This window comes from Falco cherrug, chromosome 12, assembly GCF_023634085.1.
Source record: "Falco cherrug isolate bFalChe1 chromosome 12, bFalChe1.pri, whole genome shotgun sequence".
NCBI lineage: Eukaryota > Metazoa > Chordata > Aves > Falconiformes > Falconidae > Falco > Falco cherrug.
The window spans coordinates 28643986-28671306 of NC_073708.1; the positions used below are offsets into that span (position 1 = coordinate 28643986).

Below are 27321 nucleotides of genomic sequence, written 5' to 3' on the forward strand. Positions count from 1 at the left end.
TCAGTTCCAGTTGATATGAGCCCGGGAGAGGGAGGAAATAACTTAATTGCTTTAGACTTTAGTTCAGCTGGAGTTGAGAGGAAAGAATCAGTGTACCTTCTTTTGGAATTGAGCAAGAAGGTCGTGTTCTTGGTGAGGATAGATCCTCTGCAGATTTGTGGAGGTACTGTATGGAGCACTGTGGGGCATTCACAAAACAGGTGGCTTTATATTTAAAATAGTGACTTTCCTGTCAGTGGCAAAAAGCTGTGTTTCTTTCTTGGAGGTATTGCTGCACTTAGAGCATACTGTGTTATAAACAGCATGTTCCTCTCTTTTACTAATAGGGGGAAAAATAAGAAATGTGTCTGCGGGGCTAAATGTGACTAGGGCTGGAGTGGGTGTCTATGTGTGGTGGAGGGTTGTTTTCATGTTTAGTGGTGTAATATGAGGCTTAGAAGATAAAAAAAGAGATTGGGTAGATGGGGTGTTATATCAAATTTGGGGACTTTTGCCTCTAAGACATTTGTAGTTTCAGCCTATCTATCCCTGGTCCCTGAAGATCAGTTGATGGATTGAAATCCAGGGGGGAAGTTAAAAGGGGAGGGAGATGAAACGCAGGAAAAACTGCTGATCTGTCTGTTCCTGGATGATTTGAACCAGACCCCCAGAGAATGGGATGACATTCCCACCTGGAATTCAGTTTTTCTGTTGAATGTGACTAAAATTAAAGATCTAGGAACAGATAGTGCAGCTCTGGTGTCCTGCAACAAAATGCTAAAGCACACGCTGTCTCTGCTTCTGTCAATTCCAGCATGCTTTCTTTTGGCATATCTCATGGATCTTGCAAGCTGTTGACAAAAAGCAATGGGAGATTGTTTCTTCCCCAGGTTTTTATATTCAGACTATAGCTGCTTCCTCTTTCCTACTCACATTTTCCCATATGGTGACTTTGGAAAATTCCTCTCCGATTTCGTTGGGAAGTGCAGGAAACTCTCGTTGGTAGAGGGTTGCCTATTACTCTCTCTCGTTCTGCTGCTCACATCTGGAAAGGATCTGGCTTGGAAAGGAGAGACTCACTCTGAGCTCAGCGCATGTAACTGACATGGCATGAGCCGAGGGAGCCTGTGGGGGCAAGAGAAATGTTCCTCTCCATTCATCTGATTTCTGACAGCAAAGGTGAGTTTTTCAGCACTTCATTTTTTTTTTTTTTTTTTTAAAGCTGGATTGTCGGACAACATCCAGCAGCCTGCCTTTCAGCTGCAGCTTTTAGAAAGATGTTCAGTGTAGGTAACAAACTCAGTTAACCTGTTGATTTTGAAGGAGAGGATGTTTTTCCATCTGTGTGTCTCCTGTGAGAATGTGTGTGGAGAAAAATAGGTACAGAGATGGGGTATTTTGAACATGATTCTGTTGTTTATTGAGGTAACTGTAACCACTGAGAAGCATACAGTAAGTGCTGAAACTTCAGTTTACTTCTTGAGACTGTGCCTTTTGTAGCACTCTGCCTCTGGTGCTGTGTGGCAGCAAAGTGCAGAAATCGGTAGTGGTTTTGTGTGGACTCAGAAAGATGCAACCATAGAAACCCCTGAGCTGATTTCAGTGTTAATTTCAGTCTTTGGGTGGAAGGACCTGATCCAAAACACACTGACAGTAAGGGGAAGAGGACTGACTCTTTCTAGTGGGTTTTGAGCTACTCCTTCAGTAAGGTTTCTTAATAAGGCTTTGGATCAGGCCCATGGGAATGAGTTGAAATGGAGTGAGTGAGTTCAGACTTTTCTTTGAACTAAAAGAAAATCAAAATCATGCCTGGTTTTACTGCCTGCGCTCCAGATGCAAGCAGATGTTTCTGTATCCAAAGTGTCTCCCTGTGGCACCAGAGCAGCGTTCACTTCAAAGGCATCGTAGCAGAAGCATGCATATTGATGACAACAGGGTGAGATTGCCTCACAAATTTTAGTGTGCAATAGATAAAATATTTCCTGTTAATTTTTTAACGTCTTTTCAGCTATATGTGTGGAAAAGTCAGTATGTTGCAAGTCTGTACAGCCCAAAACTAACCATGATGTTAACTGTGTGCTCTGGGAACAGTGTTGGTATTGCTACAGCAAGGCTGGTTGTGACCTGCATATTTTTTTCTTTAGTTTCTTTTGTAAGTATCTATAAGGGTAAGCTGATATATACGAAGAATATTTTGTTAGAGATCTGATATATCATACTTTCTGAGATTATTTTCTTTAAGATTTCTGAAATATTTTCTGAGATTAGATCACCAAATACTAAGGATTTTAGTAATCCACTGTTGGCATACTCACACGGCCAGTTTTGAATTCACTATTAATATCTAGCTGCCACATAAGGAACACTATCTGACCTCTGGAATGTTTTATAAAGGAGATTAATTTCATTATATTCAGCTTTTGCAGATACGGAAGCTGTGAAATAGTGGAGCAGGGAGAAGAGGGATCAAGCAAGCAATGTTAAATGCTTAAAATCATCCAGCATGTTGGTAGCAAAGACCAGGACTAAAGCAAAACCATCCATGTTTCAGGATGCTCTGTCCTGTAATCCCACCTTCTCCTGGTTTCTTCAAGTACAAGTCAGTGTTTACAGAAGTTATTTAAGATTTTCATGACTGTGGCTGAGAGCAGGATCCCTCCAATGCTTTTTTAGCACCCAAAGTCTGTGAGAGCCCCAGAGAATTCAGCTGGCATAAAGCTGCGAAGCCCTGTGGATGTAAACAGAGACGTGCCAGCTCTGACGGCTGCCAGTCTGGCTCTGGGACGTTCTTGTCCCAATGCAAAGCAGGAACCTGGGCCAGCAGAGGTGAACAGAGCGCTTGTTTCGTATTAAGGTCATGAATGCGTTGTGCTTTTTTGCCTTAGAAGATCTGCTTAAATAAGAATTTCTCATCGCTGTGAAATACTTGTGCCAATAGCCAAAAGGATAAAAGACAAGTAATTACAAGCCCGGACTGCAAATCGTTAGGTGCCAAATCAGAGAAGGGGACAGATAAGACCGAGGGGGCTGGATTAGGGCCAGCTGGCTGGTCCGGTAGATACTCCTGTTTGAGTTATTGTAACCTGCTGCCAGAAAGATAAAAGCTGAACGTTAGCCAGGCCTCTGAGGTTCAGATAGCACTGTCCAAAATCAATAGGAAGCCCATTTTGTTTTCAGTAGCCGTGAGCTTGCGTTACTGTTGGGTGCCGGTGAGGCAGCCCTCCGACAGGCACCCTGACAGCCACAGTCACTTCCCAGCACACCTGGTTTACGCTAATGAGCATTTTCTTCCCTCTGCAAAACTGGGGAACAGCATGACCAGCAGTTAGATAGGAATAACATTGCATCACCTCTTCTAGAAACCTCCGGGGTCATCTGGCGTTTCTCAATATGAAAAAGGCAATAAATAACCCGAGGAGCCCGGGACGGCGCGGGGGGATGCTGCCAGCCCGCCGGCTGCAGCCGGGGTCCCGCCGGCGCGGCTCCGTCTCGGCCCGCGCCCCAAAGGCGGCCGGGGGCAGCGGGAACGCGGGGCCGGGGGAGCGCGGGACTCGGCCGGGCCGGGCCCCCTCCCGCCGGGGCCTGACCGCCGCGCTCTCGCCTTGCAGGGGCGATGCCCGCCGGCGGCCGGGCCCTGCTGGCGCTGGGGCTCCTGGCGCTGGGCTGCGCCGCCGCCCGCCCGCCGCCGCCCGCCGGCAACGACTTCCCTGAGGGCGCTGCTCAGCGGCGGCGGCCGCCCGGCCCGGGCCCCGCCTGCCCCCGCGACTGCGGCTGCACACAGGAGGGCGTCGTGGACTGCGGCGGCATCGACCTGAAGGAGTTCCCGCTGCTGCTGCCCGAGCTGACCAACCACCTCTCCCTGCAGGTAAGGGAGCCGCGGCCGCCCCCAGCTCCCGCTCCGGGGCCGCCGGGCCGGGCCGGCGCCTGCCCGCTGCCTTCGGCGGCTTCGCGCCGGCAGCAGGAGGTGCCGCAGGCCCAAACGCGCCCGGTGCCGGCGTTAATTCCCACCCCACAGATCCAGGCAGGAAAACAGATAGGAAACGTGCGCTCCCGGCTCCAAGAGCAGAAATTTTGACCAAGCGCATTATTCTGTTTCTGCCTAAGGCCTTGTGTTTTGGGGTGTCTCTGGAAAGGATGGCCTAAATCACTTCATTAACAAGAGTTTTTGTGGCGGCACTCGCTACGTGTTAGTGTTGTAAACACAGCATACCAGTGCAGACACAGCCCCGACCAGTGTCCCCCAGCATCCCATCTCTCCCTGCAGCATGCAGACTGGGCCAGGAGCAGGTGTAATGTGGCCAACACCATCCCTCACTGTGAGCAGTGCCAGCGGCCGGGGTGTAACATGGCCATCGCCATCCCTCGCCGTGAGCGGTGCCTGCGGCCGGGGTGTAACATGGCCATCGCCATCCCTCGCCGTGAGCGGTGCCAGCGGCCAGGGTGTAACATGGCCATCGCCATCCCTCGCCGTGAGCGGTGCCAGCGGCCAGGGTGTAACATGGCCATCGCCATCCCTCGCCGTGAGCGGTGCCTGCGGCTGGGGTGTGACATGGCCGACGCCATCCCTCGCCGTGAGCGGTGCTAGGGGCTGTGGGGCTCGGATTGGGCCAGGAGCAGCCATAACATGGCTGATTCCACCCCTCACCATAAGCACTGCCCGTGGCCACGGGGCTGGTGTCGTGCCTGCAGCAAATAGTTCCCCTGCAGAGATGTCGTGTCTGCTCAGGATAAGGGCACGCAAGGACATGCAATTCAAACGTCAGGGAGAAGCAGCAGTCTGTCTTAGACTGCCAGCGGGTTTCAGTGCTCCTGAGTTAGTTGATCACTGTGCCCAGCGCTGGGGCAGGCACCCATCCCCTGCCTGTGCCCTGACACCTGAGAGTGTGGGTAGGGCTGGAGCACAGCAGCCCCGGCCATGTCTCCTCCTGAGCAGTGGCTGTAGTTCCAGGCTTTCAATGCCTCTTTGGCCCTTCACCAGCTGGGGTTTGTTATGGCTTCTATTTGCCAATTCTGTTCACTGGGTGAAGTGCAGATTTTATTCAGAGCTTTCCATCCAAGTGCAGCGTAGTTAGAAAAAACGTAATGTAAGCTGGCACCTTCCTCAGCAGATCTGTCCCAGGTGTGTGCTAGCTATGGCTCCTGCCTTTACTGCCAAAAGCAAAGAAGCTTTTTGGAGCAGCAGCTGTCACTTTCAGTGTATTGGCCTGGCTTCCAGCATGGTGGGTCCTTGACTGGTCCCTAGATGCTAAAACACTCAAATCAACCGTTAATGGTTAAAATGTTAGTCAGCATGTTAATGAAAATCTGATGGCAGTCACCCCCAACAGCAGAACCAGAGAAAGTTTGACTCTCCCTGCCCATGACAAGTTGTTTTTAAAACGACACTTGAATAACAGAAGCAGTAAACTTGGAAATCCACAGTGCCAACCTTGTAGCAAATGCTTCGCTGCAGCTACAAGGTTTGGCTGTGGCAGATGGATTGTAGGCCTTGCCAGGCGTAATCATACTCTTTGTGTGCTACCAGTGCATAAGCCAGTTATTTCTGGAGATGAGCACAAGCTACAAAACTTGGTTCAGGCCTTCAGATGCTGCTGGGTTTGGATGTCTTGGTTTTGAGATGTGAGTCTGGCTCATTACAGAGAGAACTCTTGACAATGATTTGGCATGGTGGGTTCATTTCCAAATTTTATTGCAGGTCACAGTCTTGGTTTATTGGGATCCTTCTTGGATTACTTTGCTGATGATTAATACTCTCCATTTTCTTAGAATAACCAGATAGAAGAAATCTTTCCAGAAGAGCTCGCTCGTCTTTACAGACTGGAAACTCTCAATTTGCAAAACAACAGGCTAACTTCAAAAGGTAAGCCAGCAGAGCCATGAAGTGGACAGAGCCTGTGCCTCCAGAACACCAGTTAACGCACTGAGACCAGTGACAGCTGATAAGGAAAGCCACAGAGTGATGAATTAACTTGGTTGGAGTAGTTAGCTATAAGCCTCACTCCTTTGGCCATCACACAGATCATGGAGGCACTTTATCATGCGAAACATAATACTCAGTTTGTAAGAATGCAGCCTTTCTGAACCAGTGGAGGAGACCTGGCAGCAGCATTGTGTACTGTGGCGTGAGATCTTCTTATCCAGGAAACTCCCTCTGGTCCCACAGGCACATCAATGCAACACTTGAGAACCAGAAACATCTACACGCTGAATGATTTCCTTCTGACTGACCTTGTTTCTTAGTCCACTTGTTTAGTTCAGTCTAGTCAGTCAGTTGGTGCAGTTCAGTCCAGTTCAGTCCTTGTCAAATTTAGTATAATTACAAATATATATTGCAAATAAAACAACTTCTACCCTTCTAAAACCATTTTGATCTTCGTAGGTGGGTTTTGCTTGCTGAGTCATGTGCTTATTAGAGAAGCTTAAGGGGTTTGTAAAGGAAAGCAAAAGAGACAGAGGAACTGGAGTAAATAGTAAGAGGGGAGGATATGCAGTACAGAAGCTGCAGTTGTTAACTTGTACGTTACCCAGTTGCTCTGAATGCTGTTGCTATCCCTATTCCACTGAGAGAGAACAGCCTTTATTGAGAATGTGGGCATATGATGCGTGGGACCCAAACCACAGCACTCTTACATGGCACAAGGAGGGCTGTGCTTAATTGATTCAGACTTTGACATTATTACCTTTTGAGGCCTGATGTTTCTTCACAAGCTTCAGTGCAGCCCCGAGTTTCCAGTATGTTTTGATGTGGGAAATAGCTTCACCTTTGACTTACAGTTATCTAAGTGCCAGGTGAAAATGTTATTTGCAGCCTTTCCACTGTGACAGCAATTGTGCTTGTGTGATCAGCTGGATGTGGAGCGATTCAGCTGAAAATTAATAATTATTGGGGGAGGGTAAGCTCCGAGTTCAGCTCTCAGCTGGTTACTGCGTGGCTATCTGGATTGTGGGGTAGCAGAACAAGAGAAGGGTTATGACATGCAGATACTGGTGTTATTTTGCCAACATAGTGGTCATAGATCAGACTGATCATTAAACCGCCTCGGATTATGTCCTTCCAAGAAAAATGATTTTCAGATTCATGAGCAAACTACAAAAGAAGCTTTTCAGATAGCATGGTTGCTGCAAGCTCCGATAATTGGCTGTGCAGCAAGTCTACACAGCTCTGTACCTGAGCCTTGCCAGTGGGGTTGGCCACAAGCCTTGCATGCTTAGGATTTTTAATGGTCTTCCATTGCTCTTACCAGTCTATGTTTTTGTTTTGTTTTGTTTTTTAATTAAAAAAAAAACACCAAAGGCAACAATAGGTCTGAATTAGATCGTTTCAGTGGCAATGAAAAATATTTAAATCTTGCGTTAAAGGTATTGTCTGAGAGAGAAAGCTGCCTTCTGGTATTTTCACTGAGAGAGGCAATAAGGTGCCAATGTCACTGATCAGTTATTCCTGTTTTTAAGGGTTACCAGAGGAAGCATTTGAGCATCTGGAGAACCTGAATTACCTGTACCTGGCAAACAATAAGGTAAGAGGCTCAGAAGGCTTTCAGAGTTCTTTTCTAATTGAGTTCTGAAAGTTAAATAAGCAAGCCTTCAATTCTTTTAAAACATACACCCTACATAAAATTGTGCTAAAGTGATATTCCATTGCAGGTTCATCTAAGGTCAAGACAATCAGTATGCTAAAAAATTAGAGGGTACACATGCCGGTATATTTTGAACACTTACTTATTTGTGCAACTGGTGAAAGGTTTCCCTTATGTGTGTAGGGAGGTACAGAGAGCCCCTGCATTTATAAATTACCACTGTCTTCAGTAGGCTTTGGACCAGCTGCATGCGGGTTTGGTAGCTGCCTGTATGCAAATAAGCTGTGTGGTAATGATGTGAAATGCTGCATATCTCATCAGATGAGGCTGGTTGAAAAATCTGTGAACAAACATGTCCTAAAACCTGTGTTTAAGCCATCAAGATCTGTGAAAAGCTATCCAGTTTTCCCTGGCTCCCATTCTTATCAGGTCTGATGGGGGCGGGGCAGGGATACCCACACAGAGTGAAACTGCGATTTAGCAATTTATCCTTTTAGCTGCTCCGGTAGGAGTTTAATTTTTTTTTAACGGAGAAGGTCCTAGGTGCTTTCCTATTAATGATCCAAGTTGGATGTCATGACAGAAGCACATCTTTCCTGCCAAGGCTAGGAAATAACTTCTCACATATCCTTACCTCTGGGTGGTTCCCATTATGTCTGTCTTTATCCCCAGCGATTGTCCACAAATACTTCCTACAGAAGAAACTGGGATGCCACAGAAAAGTATAAGTTAAAACATCAGGCAGAGCTTCTTTTGTCTACAAAAACCCTGCCCTTCCATCCCTCCCTCTCTCTCTTTATATAGATACATTTATATACATGTCTGTATATATTTTTTATTATCCTCTTAAAATCTGTGACCTTTTGATGTTTTGTTTATATACATGTGGCCACATTCAGGTTTCAGTTAGGCCAAGACACATCCAGAATCACTCCATAGATTTCTGTATGGAGTGATTGAGAATAGAACCCATTCCTTAGTACAGTAACATTGTGTTCTTTTCTCCCTTTCAAGCACCATTTCCATATAACAGTCTTGGCAGTTAATAACTCCATAAAAAGGAACAAGCCAGACTGTGACTAATATTCCAGAACTTTGCACTCCAATTTTCCCTGTGTGACAAAACAAAGTGTTTGGTTTTTCTGGCTTTACTGCAGAGAGGAAAGGATCCCAAAAGAAAATGCAAACGTCAGCGAATGTCAGAACTAGTTATAGTGAGAAGTTGTGGACCTACAAAAATAACACATTTCTTTATAAATCACAAGCCAGGACAAACCAGATTGGCTTCAGATTGCATCCACTCTACAGCAGGAAACACTGCAGATCAAGTAACTCTGGTATCTGGAGGAGAGCAGGGATTTGCTGGTAGTTTGCTCCTTGTTTTATGGATTATCTTAATGCTGCTTTATCTTCAATTGTGATCCCATCAGACATAGCTAAATTGTCTTTTGTTAAACTGGCATAGCTGGTGGGAGAAAAGAAATCATAAGAGACTATTATCCTTCTGTGGCTTATGAGTAAAAAGTACTTCAAGTAAAGAATGGATGCTGTAGTTTCCTTTTCAATTTTTCACCTCACTCTCATAATTTGTATCTATCACATGTTGTAACAGAAATCTCTTCCACCAAACTGTAGTCTGTGTCCTGAGCTGTCATTACTATTTACTGGTAAGCTGGTGATTCGGGTGACAGAAGGTTTTACATTCCTCAGTATCTCCAAAGTGAAATGGGATTCACCTGCATCCAGTACTTCTGTTTATATCAAAGCTTGTTATAAGCAAGGAAACTTGTTCCAAATCTAGTAATAACTTTTGTATAATCCTGCTGAATTCATTGGTTAACTCATTAGTTAACAGTGGAGAAACACTATCTGCCATATGGAAAGGCAGATCCAGCAGTAAAGCTGCAAAAAAATTGCACCTGGAGAAATGCAAATTGCTACTTATTAGGCAATATACCAGTCAAACCTACTCAGTCAACTTTATTTGTGCTAGCACAACAATCTAGCGTTAATCCTTCAAGCAGTCAACCAGTGAAGATCAGTTAGTCTCATGACTTAAGTGCTGAAATGCCAAAGCAAATTCCTGAGCAAGTGAAAACTCTTTTTGGATGAAACTTCTCTTTCTCTTTCCCCTTTCTTGTGGTTCTGATATTTCTCATTTCACATATCTGAGCCATGCCCTTTGTTTTGTGTAAAAGTTATGACCTAACAGACCGTGTTTCTGGAGGAAAGCTTTAATGTGCCACTGTGTATGAAAGTGATTAAGTCTGTTTCCTGTGTTTGAATTCTCAATATTATGTCACGGTAGAGTCTTACTACTTCCTGAGGCACTGTCAGACCTTCCTAGTTGGAGATGAGTGCCTTATCCACTTCCCTGAAATCATCTCTCCCAGATCAGGAGGTGAGAGATTACTGGTAAGGCCAAGAGCAGTACTGTGGCAACTGTAGTAATGCGTAGGATGCCTGTTTCCACGGCTTACATACTGTCTGGAAGTACTGATAGGAATGTGATTTGCGGGAGAGATCTTTCTTGTGTTTGTGGCCATTAAGTGTTTAAGACAGCTTAAGGATGGAGGGTTTGCCACAGGTGAAAATGAAAACCTGAAAATAATGTACTTTTATCTTTCAAAAATAGGACTGTATTATGAGTCCAGTAAATGACAAGTTCATGGATATAGTCCGTCAATGCACACTTGTCAAACTAGTAAAGAGAGTTCTAGGCAAACTTTAGGTAAATATGTAGTTGAAGGCTCAGGTTAGGTAGTTCTCCAATAAAGTGTCTGTTCTCTCACACGTTGTTCATCTATTAGATATTTTTTGTTTTACACTATTATTAATAACCAATTGCAGTTTATGGTAGTAAAAATTTGAAAAATCATTTTCTCATCCTGTGAGTCTTGCTGTGCCTTGCTGGCTGTAAGGACTGTATCACACAACAGCGCTGTGAGGAAGAAGCTTTACAGATTCAAAAAAGTTCAGGCAGGTCAGAAGGCAGATCTCTTCCATTGCCCAAGTTTCCCATCCTGATCTCAAAGCTTTAGATGACAAAGAATTCACTGTCTCCCTAGAAAAGATGTTCTCTCCAGAGCCCCTCAGTGTGTACATAAAATACTGTTAAGAGTGGTTTCATTAGTGCTGTATTTGACATCTGTAGCCACTGCGATTGCACCTGCCTACTGCAATTCATTATAGTCTTCTGCTTATATACTCAAGGGTCGTATCTACTACAGCATCTGTTACCCAAGGGTTTAATCTTGATGCATAAATCTGGGTTTATGCTTTCCAGAAGACTGTTCTCCAGCCTGTATTATAACCCGTATTCCTGGTTTCTAGCTGAATGGCTTTGCTATTAGCACCCGCAGTGAATCTAGCTGTTGTATTTTCTGGATGCTCTGTAAAACTGAGCTTTTTTGATCACTAGTTTTTACTCCACCAATTTTTGTTCAGATGCGGATGTTCCTAGCATTATTTTTTTAAACCGCTGGTGAAAATCGCAATAGACCAGGCGCAAACACATCGAATCCCATACCTCTCATCAACTACAAAGTTTTTGAGACAGGACCTTTCTATATTTTGTTTCTGATACATCGCTTGTTTAATGAACAAAATATCACTGTACAGTAGGTCTTTGCTTTGAAGTCCCATTTGATATTCCATGGCTCAGAAGCATCCCTGTCCTTTGGGAACCTGAATCCTCCATTGAAAAGATCATTGTAAATGTATGCAATATTGGAGCAGACATATGAAGTGACACTTCCCCCCCGCATTTTACTTTCATAAGAGAGTAAGTAGTAGGCCACTGTGAGGTGGGTTGGATTTTTTTGGCACAGCAGACTGGGGAGTTAGGAACAACAAGAAACAAAGTGTTTGCTCTCTGAATAACAATTTGTGACTTCTTCTATCAAAAAGAGACAGGACTCTTCCAACCAAAACAAACATTCACATATCTCTAAGCAAAAGTCTGTCTCCTTCCTGGAGAGATTAGTGAGTGAGGACAATTTGTTTTTGTTCATGTAAGCTGTATTGAGTTTAATTTATTTTTGCCTGTTTAGCGAAAATAAAGTTGCAAGTGTTGTGTTGCTGGTCTAATAATTGATTAAAACATTGTTGCATTTAATTGTATATTTCTTTTACAGCTAACAGTGGCTCCGAAATTCCTACCAAATACCTTGATCAGTGCAGATTTTGCAGCCAATTATCTCACCAAGATATATGGGCTCACATTTGGACAGAAACCAAACTTGAGGTGATGGATTGGGAAGTAAAACAATAAGTGTTCTGCCACTGGTTGGGTGCAGTTGGTGGGTGATAAGAAACTATCTGGCTAAACCACGTTATTGCCTACATATGTTTTTTGGAAAGAAGCTGACTGTTTGTTATTCTCAGCATGAAAGATCAAATAATCTCTCAGACAAACACATTCCAAGGGCTTTTACTAGCTGCCAGACACATACATAGATAAAAATTAAATTGTCTCCATTTTATTTGTTATGAGTTGAAAAGAACAACTTTGGTTTCTTAAAATGGAGACTAACTGTTCAGAAATCTCTAGTTTTGTTGTAGTCCATTAATTTAAATAAATAGAATCAGGTTAAGAGTATAGCACTCAGCATAGCTGAATATAATTTAACTATATCAAAGCTAAACCTTTAGCACCTTCAGAAGTGGTTCATACCCTCAGATCTGGTTTCACAGGTCTCTGCTAGTTTCAGGTTGTGATTTTCTCAGCTGCATCCAGTGCAGCACATTGGCCCATCTCAAATTCAGATGCACATAGATCACCTCCTATGGGAGGTGATTTTCCAAAGGCATTTTGAGTAATCTGTGTGGGCACTGCAGCATCTAAATCCTGCAAAGACATCTCAAACTCCTGGTAGCGATCTATGCGCCCAAGCATTTGGAAGTTTGGAAGTAGTTAATAATAGCTGACCCAGTTGAACTCCCAGAGCCCAGTCTTGTGATGAACTGGAGAACTCCCTATTCCCACTCTGTACTTCCTAGGCCTTTAGTCTCATAGGGTCTTGGTAGCTGAAAAGGCTGAGTCACTCACTGATTTCTGGCAGTATCAAATCATGAAAGAAGCTAGATTTATGTATGTGTTCTTCTTTAACCTGAGTTGCAGAAGCTGCTGTATTTTGATTTCATATTAAAATTCCTGTACTTTTCTGAAGTGACTTTCACACTTTCCTATACCAGCACTCGTTTTAATCAGAACAGTAACCCATTGATTTCCAAGATTGCTGATATAAAATCCTAACACAGTTGTTTCAGTTTGTTTATTTGCCCTCAGCAGAGTTCATCAGTCTCAGACTGATTATTTGGAAAGCAAGGTTTTCAGAAAGGCAAATATTTGTGAGCTAAAAGTACAGCTGACCATGCAGGGTGAACAATATTTTCAGTGTGGCTCTGAACTCCCTGGAGTGTGTGAGCACACAATTGTGTTTCCACACTGAGCCTTTTCTTCCTTCCAGAAGGATGTTGCCAAGTTCCCTGCAACTGGTAGAGAATCCAAGAACAAGTTAAGAAAGTGCACTTTGACACTGTGCTCTTTTGCAGCTTTAACCTGTCTCTACAGTTTTAGTTGCCTGCTGCATATTGGGGTAAACATGGGAAAGGAAGAGGCAGTCAAAGTCAATAAAATCCTGTAATTTATTTTGTTAAAAAGAAGTCAAATGAATTCATTTAGCAGTTAAGCCAATGAAAAGCAGAATAACTTCACAGGGGTCTATTGTTTTGTACGGAATTAAAACCTGTGTAAAAAAGAATAAATCCGTTTTTAAAAATCTGACTGGAGAAACATTTCTGTGAGTATTAAAGGTTAAAAGTAAGAAGAGCAAAGAGAAAATAAGAAGCTCTCTTTCTCTTGATCCCAACAGTTCAATAAAAACCAAAACTCTTCCAGTCTGAGTAAATCTGCTGTCTTTCTGTCAATATTCTATGCCTTTCTGAGTTCTAGGAGTAAGAGAAAAACTGTTTCCTGGGTATTTCCAGCCTTCATGAGGGGCAGAAAGAATGGAGGGGTGAGAGACAGCCCTTTCTATAAAGATCTACAGGTTGATTTTTTTCAAGCCCAAGAAGCCCAGATTTAATTCCAAATAGAAGTTAAAATTGGGGGCATATCTATTTAATCAGAGATTAGTTTTAACCCTCTTGAGTGAGGCCACCGCGCTGCCATTCTTTGTTGCAAAGCACTGCACAATCCCAGACTTGCACTTTGTTTCTTTTTAAGAAGATAAGGCTACTTGTGAAATTTGTATTCACATCCAGGTCTGGAATTTCAATAGGCGTAAATTTCAGAGAGTATTTGGACCAGCCATTTGGTTTTGCATCTATGCCCCTTGCTAAATTAAAGGGCACATTTTAAAAGCAAATCTAATTACCTCAGGAAAAGAAGAAAAGATTGAAATATAGTTTTCAAAGAGCTTTCTCTTGGTAAACAAAAAGCCTCAGATCTCACTATCTGTTTTACTTCATCTTTTTCCTCCTTCCAATAGATCTGTATATCTTCATAACAACAAACTTTCAGATGCTGGGTTACCTGATAATATGTTCAATGGCTCTGATAATGTGGAGATACTCATCATGTCCAGCAATTTCTTGAAGTATGTTCCAAAGAATCTCCCTCCAGCACTATATAAATTACACTTAAAGGTAATGACAGCAAGGTTTTGTATTCCTTTACAATTGTGACAAAGTACCGTGTTTGTATGGGATTCAAACCATACAGCCAAGGCATTTCATTGTGCTTGGAAACATTCCCAGGCCCATTGTCTCATTTGCTACATCCTCAACAGTAGCTGTCTCCCGTGTCCTTACTTTTTTGTTCGTAAGTAGTAACAGTGTGTTTTTGCAAAACACAAAAATGCTCACAGGGGACAAAAATGCTTTTCTGTGTTTTCAGGGGAATGTATTGCAGATGCCTGTGTGGTAGCATTGTTGGTCTCTTCCTTGCATATAGTGATACTAACGCGTACTAGTACAGGAAGGTAGATCATTCTCCATGGCTATCCGGTGACTGGCCTCACAGTTAAGTTTGCCACGACCATGCTCTTTCCCCTGACAGCTGCTCACCCGCTACGTACTAGCTTTGTTCGCTAACCGATTTCACATAGACTACTGTTTCCTAGCATCAGTGATTTTTGTTTGCTACTGAACTGGCAATTCAGACAACAGAGGAAGTTTGGATCAGTGGGTCTTTACTGCTACAACTCCTCCAGCAATAGTGCAATAGCAGAAGCTGTGGTATTAACTAGTCTCCAGCATTTTGAATTCTGTGTCATCTGATTTTGATAAAAATGCTTCATCATGTCTGTGCTAGAGATCCCGGTCTTGTTAACAATGGGAGAGCTGCAGCAGTGGGGAGTCGTGGTTCTGCTTGCTCCTGGTGTTGACAGCTCCTTGGACCTGGGTAGACTGGAGTCTGTTATCAGCCCCTGGACTTAGGCAGTTCTGTGTTGCCTCCCAGCTTTCTTTTCCCTTGAACATTTCACCACTAATTCCCATTAAAGTCTTCTGGAAAACAGGCTTTTTCAGCTTGAAGATAAGTAAAGGCAGTCTGATCTTTCAAACTGCTGGACTTTCTCTGCAAAGTGTGAAGTTACTAGTCCCCTGAATTTTATGGCCATTTATTGTAATCATTAGTTCCCAAAGGGGTCTCAGACTGCAAGGACTACACTTTGAACTCCTGTCCTTCCCTGCTGTCACCGGTTGTGTTAAGGGTGGAGGAGCTGAAGAGGGAAATGCACATTTTTTTTTCAAGTGCACTGCCTCTCAGTAGTAACATTTACCTTTATATTTTGACTGGGGAAAAAACAGGACAGTGAGAAATGAGAGACAGCCAATGGTGGACCAAAAGTGTCTAAAAGGTGTACCTTAGATGGGACAAATCCTTTTTTTTTTTTTTTTTTTTTTCCTTTCACTATTCATTGAGACACTCAGCCACATCTGTCTTTGGTGATATCCACTTTATATTAGTTGTCACATGAATCTACTCCAGTCTGTCCGTCATGTTATTGTATAGACATGGATTCTGGGAAGTTTAACAAATTCAGTGTCAGTGTTCTATACATCCTTTCATAATTCCTGGTGTTTTATCCTTTTCTAATTCCTAGAGTTCTGATATGAAATTTCTAAGTGGGATTTAGTTTTATATTTTTTTGTGTGTCTGCCTGCAGGCCACTCCAAAGTGACACTAAGGCAATAGGAATAATTATTTTGGAATCTACATTGCAGGAACTAACTGTACCTTTTGGAATGCTATTAATGATAGAAGGATGGCTCGTTCCCAGCTTCCAACCTAATTCTTTATGATGAAATCTGTCTTAGAAAATCCAGAAGTTTTGAGCAAGCTCCAGAGGTAGTTGCCTAGGTTACATTATACATTTGTACATAGGTGGAAGGACTACAAGTACAGAATAAAACTGTCTGGGGGGCAGGGACTAAATTCTAACTCCTTAGCCCAAAGATTCCATGAGGAATCAATAAAAATAGGTTGTAATATTTCAGTCTAGCATTAGTATTTATTTCTTAATTATAAGCCCCCTGAAATATCTTATGTCTAGCCCTTTTGAAGTTTCACTGCCTGGTGTTAGTTGAGCAGAACCTGAATGTCCTGTGTTGTTTCATGCCAAATAACGTGCTTTGTGCTTCTGGTGACTCTAGAACAACAAGCTAGAGAAGATTCCCAAAGGAGCCTTCAGTGAACTTACAGGTCTGCGGGAGCTGTATTTACAGAATAACTACTTGACTAATGAAGGAATGGACAATGAAACTTTCTGGTGAGACTGAGATCTGTAGTTTGTACCTTTGTGTCTGTCTATCTCTTCTGGTACAGTAGTACATCTGCTGAATAAAGTAAATCTTAAAAAGTACATTTAGTAAAACCTGCATGACGATATGCATGTCTCTGCTAAGTCTATGTGAAAAGGCTTAGATTCAGATGCTGCCATTTGAAAGCAAAGGTCTGGGTGAGCAGTTTGAATTCACACTGCAGAATACTTTTATACAAAAGACACAACACTGAACATCAGACTGCATCGCTCCCTGATTGCCACAGACCCGACTGCACCAGGTACTAAGTGCCTTCTGGGAAAAGGCCACGTAGAACAATGTTGAAAGCTGGTCTCTGTTCTTCCGAACCAGTCAAAAGTGAGGTTCCTTGGGACTTCCCAGTTCAAGGGCAGTTCACTGGAAGTTTAGGCCAGACCTTCGTCTTTGCTAAAGCCACTTCTGTGTTTCCGTGAAGGTGACTTGAAAGCAGCCACAGATACACAGTTGTGAATTCATCTGGCACAGCTATACCTCAGGGCAGATGGTTGTTGGAGTAGGCAGGGATGCAATGGTGCTGTTCAATAGCCAGATGGCTGCAAAAGCTTTGCTATGAACTGGTGCAGCAAAAATAGCCTTTGGCTGTCCTAAATTTAGCCTGGGACTTAGCACTTCAAAAAGTTAACATTTGTGTCTCTGCTTGCACTGAGTGCTGCCCTTGTTCTACCTGAAAATTTAGATCACATAATCTGTCCTGCCCATAGCTTAATTCTGTAACCTTTTCTGACCTCCGTACATGAAAATGTATCAAACTGTGCTTTACTTTTCCACTTCCCAGTTCCAGAAACCTCCCTTAGTAATTTACCTTAGCCGTGTTGTGTCCACCTCCAGGTTATGTTGGACATACCATTTCCGTTAAGATTCTGGTGAACAGAGTACAGTGGCTGTAGCTGAGGCACAAGTCATAGCAGAAGGGGTGGGTATTGCTCCTTGCTCTCATGGTACTGTCTGTACAGCACAGCACAGTGCTATTGAGATGTACCCAAACTGGGGAAACGTTACAACTTGCATCAATGAAGTGCTTTACCCGTAGAGTATATTTGCTCATTCAGAGCATTCTTGGATAGCTGTGAATGGCAGTGTAGTAACCAGTAAGTAATGTCTGTAATGCATTAGTTCTCGCATTTCCTGAAAACTTCTAGTCATCTGCAGTGGGTTATGTAGTGCCATGCAGATCAAAAGTCTCATTTGAATGAGAAACTGACTTGAAATACAAGGGAATACAAGGCTTCTCAGTCCTGGCATATAATGCCATTGATCCACATCCAGTTGGTATAAATGGCTGGTCTAAGGATTTATTTTAGCCTCAACTGAGTCCGTGGAATCCAGATTCAGTAGCTTACACAAAGCAGCTCTAGCCCTGAGTCGCTTCCATAATGCTGGAGGGTCAGGAGAAGTTCACTGCCTTAGTCTAGGACACTGAATTAGCATTTCTGCTTTTCCTAAGAGTAATATTTCATCATCTATAAAGCAGACCTGCATTTCAGTTTCAATACACACTTTCAGAGAGACAGAAATTACTCATGCTCAGACTACATTTTTGTGAAACTGAGAGCTAAATTCTGTGTCCTGGTGGTGCTCCCATGGTGTCGTTCTTGTGGTATTTGTTCACTGAAATTGCTCATATGTTGCTGCCTGTGGTGTCAAATGAGATAACAGTAGGCTGCAAAACTGATCTCAGGTCTCAGCCCAGTGGCTAAATGTCTGTGGACTCCAGCGGGTTCTCTGGCTAGTATGGCTGGGGAGCAATGGTGGTGCCTAGTCCTGCTCCCTAATGGCAGTACGGGAGCTCCCTGCTTTGCTGTCCAAATCAGTCATATCATGAGACAGAAATGGGCAGTAGTGGGAGCTATGTTGGGTAAAAAGACTCTAAAGCAAAGATTGTAAAATCCTGGCGGGAGTTGGTTATTGTTTCACATTGCAGAATCTAAATGAAGAGTGTTCTCTTTTCTGCTTTCCCAAGGAAATTGTCTAGTCTCGAATATCTGGATTTGTCCAGCAATAACCTCTCACAAATTCCAAGTGGTTTACCTCGAAACATTGTCCTCCTCCACCTGGAGAAGAATGCAATTAAGGTGATTGGCAGAGATGTCTTGACCCAAATTAAGAACCTGGAGTACCTTCTGCTCCACAATAACAAGTTAAAAGCCCGAGGTATTCATCCCTTAGCCTTCCAAGGCTTAAAGAAGCTGCACACTGTCCACCTGTACAACAACATGCTGGAAAGGATTCCCAGCGGGCTGCCCCGGCGAGTGAAAACACTTATGATCCTTCATAATCAGATCTCTGAGATTAACAGGAACGACTTTGCCACCACTTACTTCCTTGAAGAGCTGAACCTGAGCTACAATAAACTCAAAAGTCCCCAGATCCATCGGGAGGCCTTCCGTAAACTGAGGCAACTAAAGTCCTTGGATCTTTCTGGAAACAATCTCCACACCGTGCCCTTTGGCTTTCCAAAGAACTTGCAGATTCTGAAGCTGAAGGAGAATGAGATAAGCATTATCCCAAAAGGGACTTTGTCTGGGATGACAAAGCTGCGGGAACTGTATTTGAGCAACAATAAACTGAAAGTAAATTCAATTTATTCAAGAGCGTGGAGAGAACTCAGCAGTCTCCAGGTAGAAACATCACCTTCTCTAATTGTTTTAGTAATGCTGATGTCCTTGTCTGTCTGCCTAAGCCAGTTTGTATAGCAGCAATAGTAGGTGTGCATGGTCCTCATGTTTTGGGCTTGCATTCTAGGTGCTACAATCTCTGTTTCTAGAGTAGAAATGATGTGCTGTTGTGCCCGAGGTGAGTACTGCCCACTGCTGACCAGGGTGGTGGTCCACCAATGCACTCCTAATTCTGGGAGGGAAATGTAAAGATATCTTTGTTTCTGAACCCTAATGGTGTCCTATATTTTCAGATAAACATTAGTGAATGTTGTCATTAAAACTGAAATTAGGTCTTTCAAATAGCTTATCTCCCAAAAGGTTTAAAATCAGCTCTGAAGAGAGACAGCAGGAGGAAGGAATGCATAAACAAAAACACTCTTAATTCTCAAAGCCCCCACATCAGCTTATAGTCAGACAGGCCAAGCTGTAGGATTTAGCAGCTCAGCTGGCTAAGGCACCTGGATAGCAGCTAGGAGGTCTGGATTCAATCAGCAGTCTTCTCATTTGCTTAATTGTTGGAGAAAGTTAAACACAAACCATAAGGCAGGCAGGAACAATCACATTTGTGCTGTGCAAAATGACCTTTCAGAATTGTTATGCTGGCTGAAGGATTTGTCTTGCATTTCCTTTTAGGCAACAGCCTGTTTCCCACAGTAGAAGGTATTACCTATGTCATATGGCAACCATCTAGGATGCATATGGTTAGGTCACTGTACTGGCAAAGTTTGTACATCTCAGAGTAGAGCAGGGGTAAGGGACATCAAGCGTATGTCACACTGGCCCCCAGTGTGTTTTCAGACAATCCAAATGTTTATCTATGTGAACATTTCCCTTTCGGTTGTTTCCGGGAGTAAACAATAGGTTGTTTTTCAATTAACATGTGTCAGCACTGCAGCAACAGTATCTGTAGAGCTGTTGGGGTGTGGGGGTGTAAATATATCTAAGATGAGAAGTAGTATGGAGGGAAGATGCTGTTGGGCATTACAGATGCTGGAATTATTTCACTGCAGTGCTTAATAAAATGTAGGCACTGTCACCTGATTTGTTTGTTGTTTTCGAACAAAAGTGGGTCATGAGACTTGTTAGGCAGCTTTAGTTGCTGGTTGGAATGACAAGCTTTCCTTTTCAGAAGGCCTGATTCATAGCTACTTCACGTTGCTTTTATTCTCCTGTCACTCCCTTGTAGTCAGTGTCAAACCAGAGTAATGTGTTGCTGATTCAAATATTGGCCTTTCAGTTGTACCTACCCCACAGCAAACCCTGCGCATATTACACAAGGTTAAGATAGTAGCACAGACTTAAAATTCTGTTAGACTAACAATGCATTTTTGTCTGTTGCTTTTTTCTGGAACAGTGTTACTTACTACCTGTTTCCAGGATCATATATATGAATCTTTTTTATCATTAAGGCCTTAACTGTGCAATTGGTTTATGAGTTGGTGCACTGGAGTGGATTTGACAAATAACCATCACATAAGATCCTGATCATGCGTGTACTTCGCATACGCTTCAGTGACACTGTTTCCATGGAAATCACTGAAGACTATCTGCAATTGCAAAGCTAGGCATTTACATAATTGTTTTCCAGACTGGGATTATATGGAAATTGAAAACACTGAAATCATGACAATCATTTGTAGGAGTGTGACTCTGAATAATGTGTAACTGTTGTGTCAGCTCGGTGCTATGAAAATGCTGCAATACAGCATGACAAAATGCTAGTATTGATCCATTTTCTTGAATGTGATTAATCTGAGGAGTGATCATGGCCTTTAGTCCTGATGTCTTCATACATTCTCCATGTTAGAATATTTCCGTATGTTTTTATGCGTAACTCATAAGTATTCACTAACCTGAGCTAGGGAAGCGTTTGCAGTAGCAGCTTCCAAGGAGTATCAAAAGGCACGTCATATCAAGCATATCTGAAACCCAGTCTGCTTTTAATTCACTTAAAGCAGGCATGGGCTAAAGCCTGGGGACAGAGATAAAGAAATGTTGGAACTCCTAAACAAAACAGCATGATGTCTCCTGTGAAATCATGATGCTAACTAGTAGTGTAAGAAAGCAGAGTTGCCATGGCCACACTTACCTTGATGCAAATTAGAGGTAGATTAAATTAGTTTATGCTATAATAAATATCACTTCACTTTTTCCACCATGAACTCAAACTGAACCTTTCTGCACAGCTGACAATTTGTAGTTTCCACTGTACACAGTGTTTGTCATTTTCTTGACCTCACCAGAAGGGAGATTCTGAAGCAAGACTCACCAAGGTCCCATACGAAAAATAAAGCCTGTTTCCAGTTGATTTTCAAACAAAAAATCCTGGATAAGCTTTGCATAAACGTCTCACTTCTTCACTGTTACTATACTAAGTTTTTTTATAAGTACATATATACGTATGTACGTATTTTTATAGACTTATGTGTATATGTATAAAAAGCAATGAATAAACTTCCAAAGGAGGTGGGGGGGTGTGTGTATAGAGCCAGCCTTTGGAAGCTCATTGGTTGTCAAACTTAAATCTCTTTTTGGAGTGCTGATAATATTTAAATTAAATTATTTATTTGGCCCTTTGTTGTCTCTTCCTTGCAGTCACTAGATATGGCTGGCAACCAGCTGACTTCTATCCCATCAGACCTGCCAGAATCTCTAGAATATCTGTATCTGCAGAACAACAAGATCACAACGGTTTCAGAGAATGCTTTTGAATCCACACCCAAAATAAAGGGGATTTACCTCAGGTAAGGTCAAGTTTCGACTTCAGCACACAAGATTTTTTTCTTTTTCATCCACTTTGTAACTGCTTACTTTTTAGAAAGTATTTAAAATCTTAACTTTCTAAATAAACAACTTTGTTTTACAGTAACGTATGATGAAACTATGCTCAGAAAAGTCATGGATACACATAATAAGTTCTTTCTCTTCGGAGAGTTTGTCCTTCCTTTGCTTATTAGAATGGACTGGGCATGTTAGAAATTCTGGGAAATTAATGTTTAATGTTATGTCATATTCCAGTATTCAGCTGTGAGCTAAAAGTTTACAGTCCACTTGTAGGACTGTAGCATTGCCTGTGTCTGTTAGCCCTGGCTTTTGGCAAAGTCCCCCTCTAGTGAGGCATGTATGACTAGTCTTGAAGTTGTGTGTATTCCGTTGATGGTTTTGTCAGAAACAAATGACAAGTTACGACTGTGACAGTTATGTAACTAAGTTTAGAAGCCTTTCTGGGTTTTTTCCTACTCTGTCAGTTAGACAAGGACTTTGTTTTTATAGGTGACAGATACTGAACTTTTTTAACATATAATGTAAACTCACAGTAATGTAACTGATTTAAGCAGAGATTTATACCACAAGAAGTGAAGCAAGAATCTGGCTTAGTAATATATTCAGTTTTAATCTGATGGAACGTTACTGAAAATATTGCTTAGAAGTAATTTATGAACCCTTACAGAATATTTGATTAAGCTGATCCAGTGGATGTGTTCAAAAAGCCTAGGCTGCCTGCTGCACCAGACTAAATATGGCCTTATTTTGTCTCTGTGCAAGTAAACTATTCTGTAGTTCTGGATAGTTCTGAAGCATAACTTTTTGGATGAATGGTTCTATACCAAGCAAATAAAATTACAAAGTCTGGTGTAAATTAGAGCAGTCTGTCTATTCAGCTGCTCGCATTTATGAGATTTTAGTGAATGCTTGGATGCAAACCAGAAACCACACACCACATTCTATATTTCTATATAAAGAGAAAAAAGGAATTTGCAAAACTGTTTTGCTAACATATTTAGGAGGTAACTCCACCCAAGCGAAGTTGTATTTCTTAATGGGTGGCTATTAATCACTGCAGTGATGTGAAATAATAATATACATCTGAAGTATTAGACAGAATAAAATTTTAAGCATGTTTGAGAGTAACAGACCAAGCAGTATATGTGAGAGGTTCTTAAATTGCAGATTGGTTTATTTATATTGTTGGAAACCCAAATAACAGATGAAAATTTATCGCATCTTGGTTTGTTTCTAAAGGGATACTTTGTACCAGTATTTTGAGTTTTTTGGGAGAAGAATCAAACTATCAAGGGAAGACAGAGAATCTCATGAAAAATCAAGTTACACTTTGAAATGTGTGCTATGGAGCAGATGCCTTTCCTCTCTGGGAAGGAGACAGCGAAATACCAAGAGAAAGAATTTGTAGGGGAGGATTTCCAATGTTACGATTTTTTTTTTCTTTGCAGAATACAGTTCTAGAAGGGGGAAGAGGGACTGGGGCAGGGAAAAGTGTTTTTTTTGAAAGCTCAGTCAGTGACCTTGAATTCAGTGCGAGATACTTAATGTTTCCCAGTATTTCCTTGCAAGGTCCTTTGCAATGATACAGTGCTGTCAGCAAACTTTGTTCAGTCACTGCATTTGCCTGCTTGCTAATCAGTACCTGCTTTCCCTTCCTTTTTCCATCCAGAGGAATCAGGACTTCTAGAGTACTGTTGTGGGTGAGTGAAAAGTTAGAGTAACTTGGGTCAGTGTAAGTTAGAGTAACTCTGGAGAATGGTTTCTTCCTAGTCTCATCTAGGAACAATTCTGTTGGATATAGAAATGGGTTTATTTTGACAGGAAGGCCTTTTTTTGTTTTTTTTAAAGGTTTAATAAGATTGCAGTTGGAGCACTGAAGGAAAGTACCTTCCAAAACCTAAAGCACTTACAGGTACTGGATATTGAAGGGAACCTTGAATTCAGCAACAGTTCAAAGAATAAAGATGACTCAGAAGAGGAAGTGGAAGATGAGGAAGAGGAAGAACAGCTGAGATAAAATGTGAATTCACACAATCACATCATGTGGGAGGTAACAGCTGTAGTTTAGTTAAATCAAGGACCCAGTTCTCAGGCTCTTGTGTAAATAATCCCAATTCACAAGTATGACTGAAACAAGTGGGTGTCTGAGCCCTAGGCTCAAAGACTGCCACTAAAACATGACTGGGAAATGCAGAATCAAAAAGGGTTGAAAATACATTATTTTGTGAAATGAAATAGTATATATCTGTGTTTTGTCACAGGCAGTGGACTGTTCATAGTGGCTTCATCTTATAGCTGCACAATAGGTAAATGTGAAGGTCATTATTTACTAATTCTGATAACTGAAAATGACACGGTGTTTCATGGTATTTTTAAGCACCGAGTTAAGGAAAACAAAAAAACAAACTGTGAAGTGTACTGATGCAGAAGACCATGTGAGCTGAAAATGGGTTAAAAAAATGAACCAAATAAAAGAAGGATAGACCCCTCGGTGTCTGTTTAAACACAGCACTAAGATTATAACCTCTATTTCAAGTACTGACCACTTGGAGTGGGAAGATAATTCTATACTTGGTATATTTCTTGGGGAAAGAATATCTGCTTCAGATCACTTTTGGAGGTGGTATGCAGGGCTGGTCCAGGATAACCAGTCCTCACAACAGCCTGTGCTTTTGCTGCTGGTAAGTCTTGGTGAGGGTTCATTGCTCACTTCATCCAGATTCATTGAAAGGCCTCTGGCCAGTTACAGGTTGTGATTGCTACTGATTTTGATTCCAGACTGGTAATTGAACTTAACATCTCACTATTCTGTAAACAATCTGGCCAGCCACTCAATCTCTCTAGCTGAACCTTATTTCTTTTCAACGGCAGAAGAAGAGATGAAGGGATGATGTTTGAAGAACGTGCATTTTTCCATTAGAAGAATAGGGAAGTGCTTAATGCATCTCTTAAGCATTTGGTGTTCAAAGATGATGAGGTTCAAGACACTACTGTCTACTTTTGGAGATGTAAACTCCAAGACTTGAAAAAAATGTTTAGTTTTGTCCCTAATGGATATTTTGTCATGGAGAATGACACAAGGAATTACTAGGACTAGTGCTAATATGTTGAAAAGATAATGGGGCTTGAAAAGGGCAGAAGCTTCTTGGAAAGTCAAACACTAGAACTCCTGGCTGGGCTATATGAAAACTTTGTGAGAGAAGAAATAATTTGTCTACAGACTTAAAGTGCATAAAATTTGTGAATCAGTGCATCTCTTGTTTAGTTTGGGGCATGTGTGACATGTCAGCAGGTACTATGTTTAGCATATTCTGGATTCTGGATTCCATTATGTAATTGATTTTGTTTTTCTGATGTTTTACAGGAAAGCATACGGAAAATCACATATATGTCTATGTGTATATATCTATATAGATATACAGAGAACACTTAGCAAAATGTGCAATGAATTACGCAGAAACTGTCATGGCACTGGGCCAGGCTCATGGAAGACAGTGTGTTACAGTGCCTTATTCAGGGAGAGACCCTGAATGCCTTTCCAAAGCTTCCAAATCATCTTATACAAGACCACGGATCATAAGGGATTGCTCTGGAACTCACAAAAGCTGGCTTTTGTTTCTTCTGTTTCTCTTCCTTCACTGTTTCCATCTGTAATAACAATATGGGACTGTTTTGAACACATGCCTTCAAATGCTGTTTTTGTCACTGCATCTTAAGTGAACCATGCATATGCTTCTTTTCTTTTCCTCCACCTCAAAGAAGCTGTTGCTGATCAGGCGAGACGGATATCAACAGTAGTTTCATGTGTGGAGCAGTGTATGAGGCATTTTGGTCATCAAGCGGCAGTAATAATTCTGGATGCAACTATTCCTCTAACAATGTGTATATTTGGATGCAAAAAAAAAAGTAAGGCTGGATCCCATAATATTTTATCTCTACTGCCAAAGCCTGCAGTACATGCCTGTTTTAGAAAGGTTTTAAGATAAAACAAATGCTGTTGTGAATATATACAAAAAATCTGTATGTCTGCCTTCTAGAGCTTTGGTAAGGTTTTTGTCTTGCCGTTGTTTGCCCATGTGGGAGTTGTGTGGATGTCTCTGAAGGTATGTCCAGGAGATTGAGTAACAGTATGCAGTTTAATATATGTGGTAGAATTTTTCACATCTTGTGTATCATTCACGTTAAAGAGTCTGAAGTGAGACTAATGAAGCAAAAGAGATAAGTGAATGTGGGGCATCTTAAGAGAAAACAAGAGAAATTTCTGTTTAGTTCAACTCTGGAGACAGTGCCTGCTGTCATATGCTCTTAAAGCCTCACATGTTTTATGGTGTTGAGTATTCTCAGCTCCCGTTGGTATCATGGAAAATAAAGAAACCAAGGAAAAGAAGACCTACAGAGGTACCTGGATGGCAAGTTGCTTATTTGATTAAAATGTCCTTCATCTGAGGCAGCTAATCTGCTTCATGAAATGGTCTTTTCTTTTGAGGATTTCTGATTGAACACGTGTTGTTTTGCATACTGCATTCCAGGATTTACTTGGAAACACAGTTGGCTTAAGTTTTTTCCGTCTGGAGAAGATCTGGTTCTGCACTCTCCTTTGGGTTCCCATAGCACATGACAGTAATTTCAATCTGATATTTGCTACCTTAGACAATTCAACATGATCATGAATCATAGAAGGAAAGATTGCTTCCTGAAAAAAAAAAAAAAAAAAAAAGCTTGGCTCTAAAAATTGCAAAACCCCCACATTTTTGAATTTCGGCTATGCAATAAAATAGCCTTCCAACTGACTTTTGGGATAGATTTCTACATAAAATATTTACAGAATATAGTTCAGATCAACCAGCTATCTCCAGCAAAGCCCAGTGGAAGTTCTGCTAGTCTTTGGTGAAACAGACCAATTTATTATGCTCCTGATCAAGCTGAGAATATGCAAATTTGTAGTTTTATGGAAAACTGCTTGATTATCCTTAAACTTCAGTCCCTTACACTGATTCTATGAGAAGTCATGTGCCCCAGAATCCCTTTGAATGCCTTTAGAGTCTGATGTGGTGAATGCAGGGGTGAAGGTAGATTTTAACACCTTGTAGAATCAGGCCCAAAATTTCGGGATGATACATACACTGTTAAACTTCTTAATTAAGTATCAGCCTTTGCCAAAGGAGATCCACCTATAGATGAAGGAGCATATCCTTTTAGACCAAGTAGAGTTAGGAAACCCTTTTCCAGGTTAATTTCAAAATAATTGCATGCTGAATCTGTCCTTTAAAGGGGACAGTTTTCCAGCGGAAAAAAAAAAAAAAAAGGGAAAAAAAAATACACCCTCTCCAGTAAAAGCCTCAGAACCTCAAGAGGAATGTCTTCATTATCCTGTAAGAGATCGATGAGGTGGAGCCACAAGCTGGGTTCCTCACTTACCTGGTATCATCAGCAGCTATGACATAGGACATAAAAATATCAAAATAAAATGGTTGTTTGTTTCTTTCAAAGGAATA

General features: G+C 41.8%; 1 protein-coding gene across 2 annotated transcripts; it reads left to right on the forward strand.

Moving 5' to 3' along the window:
- PODN (podocan) lies at positions 1–26616 on the forward strand. Of its 2 annotated transcripts, none has more exons than XM_055725301.1 (11): positions 1–163; positions 3588–3844; positions 5746–5839; positions 7432–7496; positions 11693–11802; positions 14051–14207; positions 16218–16333; positions 18346–19003; positions 21638–21786; positions 23675–23876; positions 25191–26616. In XM_055725301.1, exons 1-10 carry the CDS (start codon positions 16–18, stop codon positions 23841–23843), a joined length of 1923 nt encoding a protein of 640 aa, XP_055581276.1. In that variant the 5' UTR covers positions 1–15; the 3' UTR covers positions 23844–23876; positions 25191–26616. The 2 variants fall into 2 exon arrangements, with proteins under 2 accessions (XP_055581276.1, XP_055581277.1); XM_055725302.1 differs by lacking the exon at positions 1–163 and adding an exon at positions 1019–1158.
- Positions 26617–27321: the final 705 nt, after the last annotated feature.

What these genes read in the sequence shown, in the direction of transcription:
- PODN (XM_055725301.1), top strand. Translation starts at nt 16, where the DNA reads ATGAGCCCGGGAGAGGGAGGAAATAACTTAATTGCTTTAGACTTTAGT. An exon ending in TGTACCTGGCAAACAATAAG is followed by an intron (nt 7,497 to 11,692) that starts GTAAGAGGCTCA and finishes TTTCTTTTACAG; the next exon opens with CTAACAGTGGCTCCGAAATT. An exon ending in GGACAGAAACCAAACTTGAG is followed by an intron (nt 11,803 to 14,050) that starts GTGATGGATTGG and finishes TCCTTCCAATAG; the next exon opens with ATCTGTATATCTTCATAACA.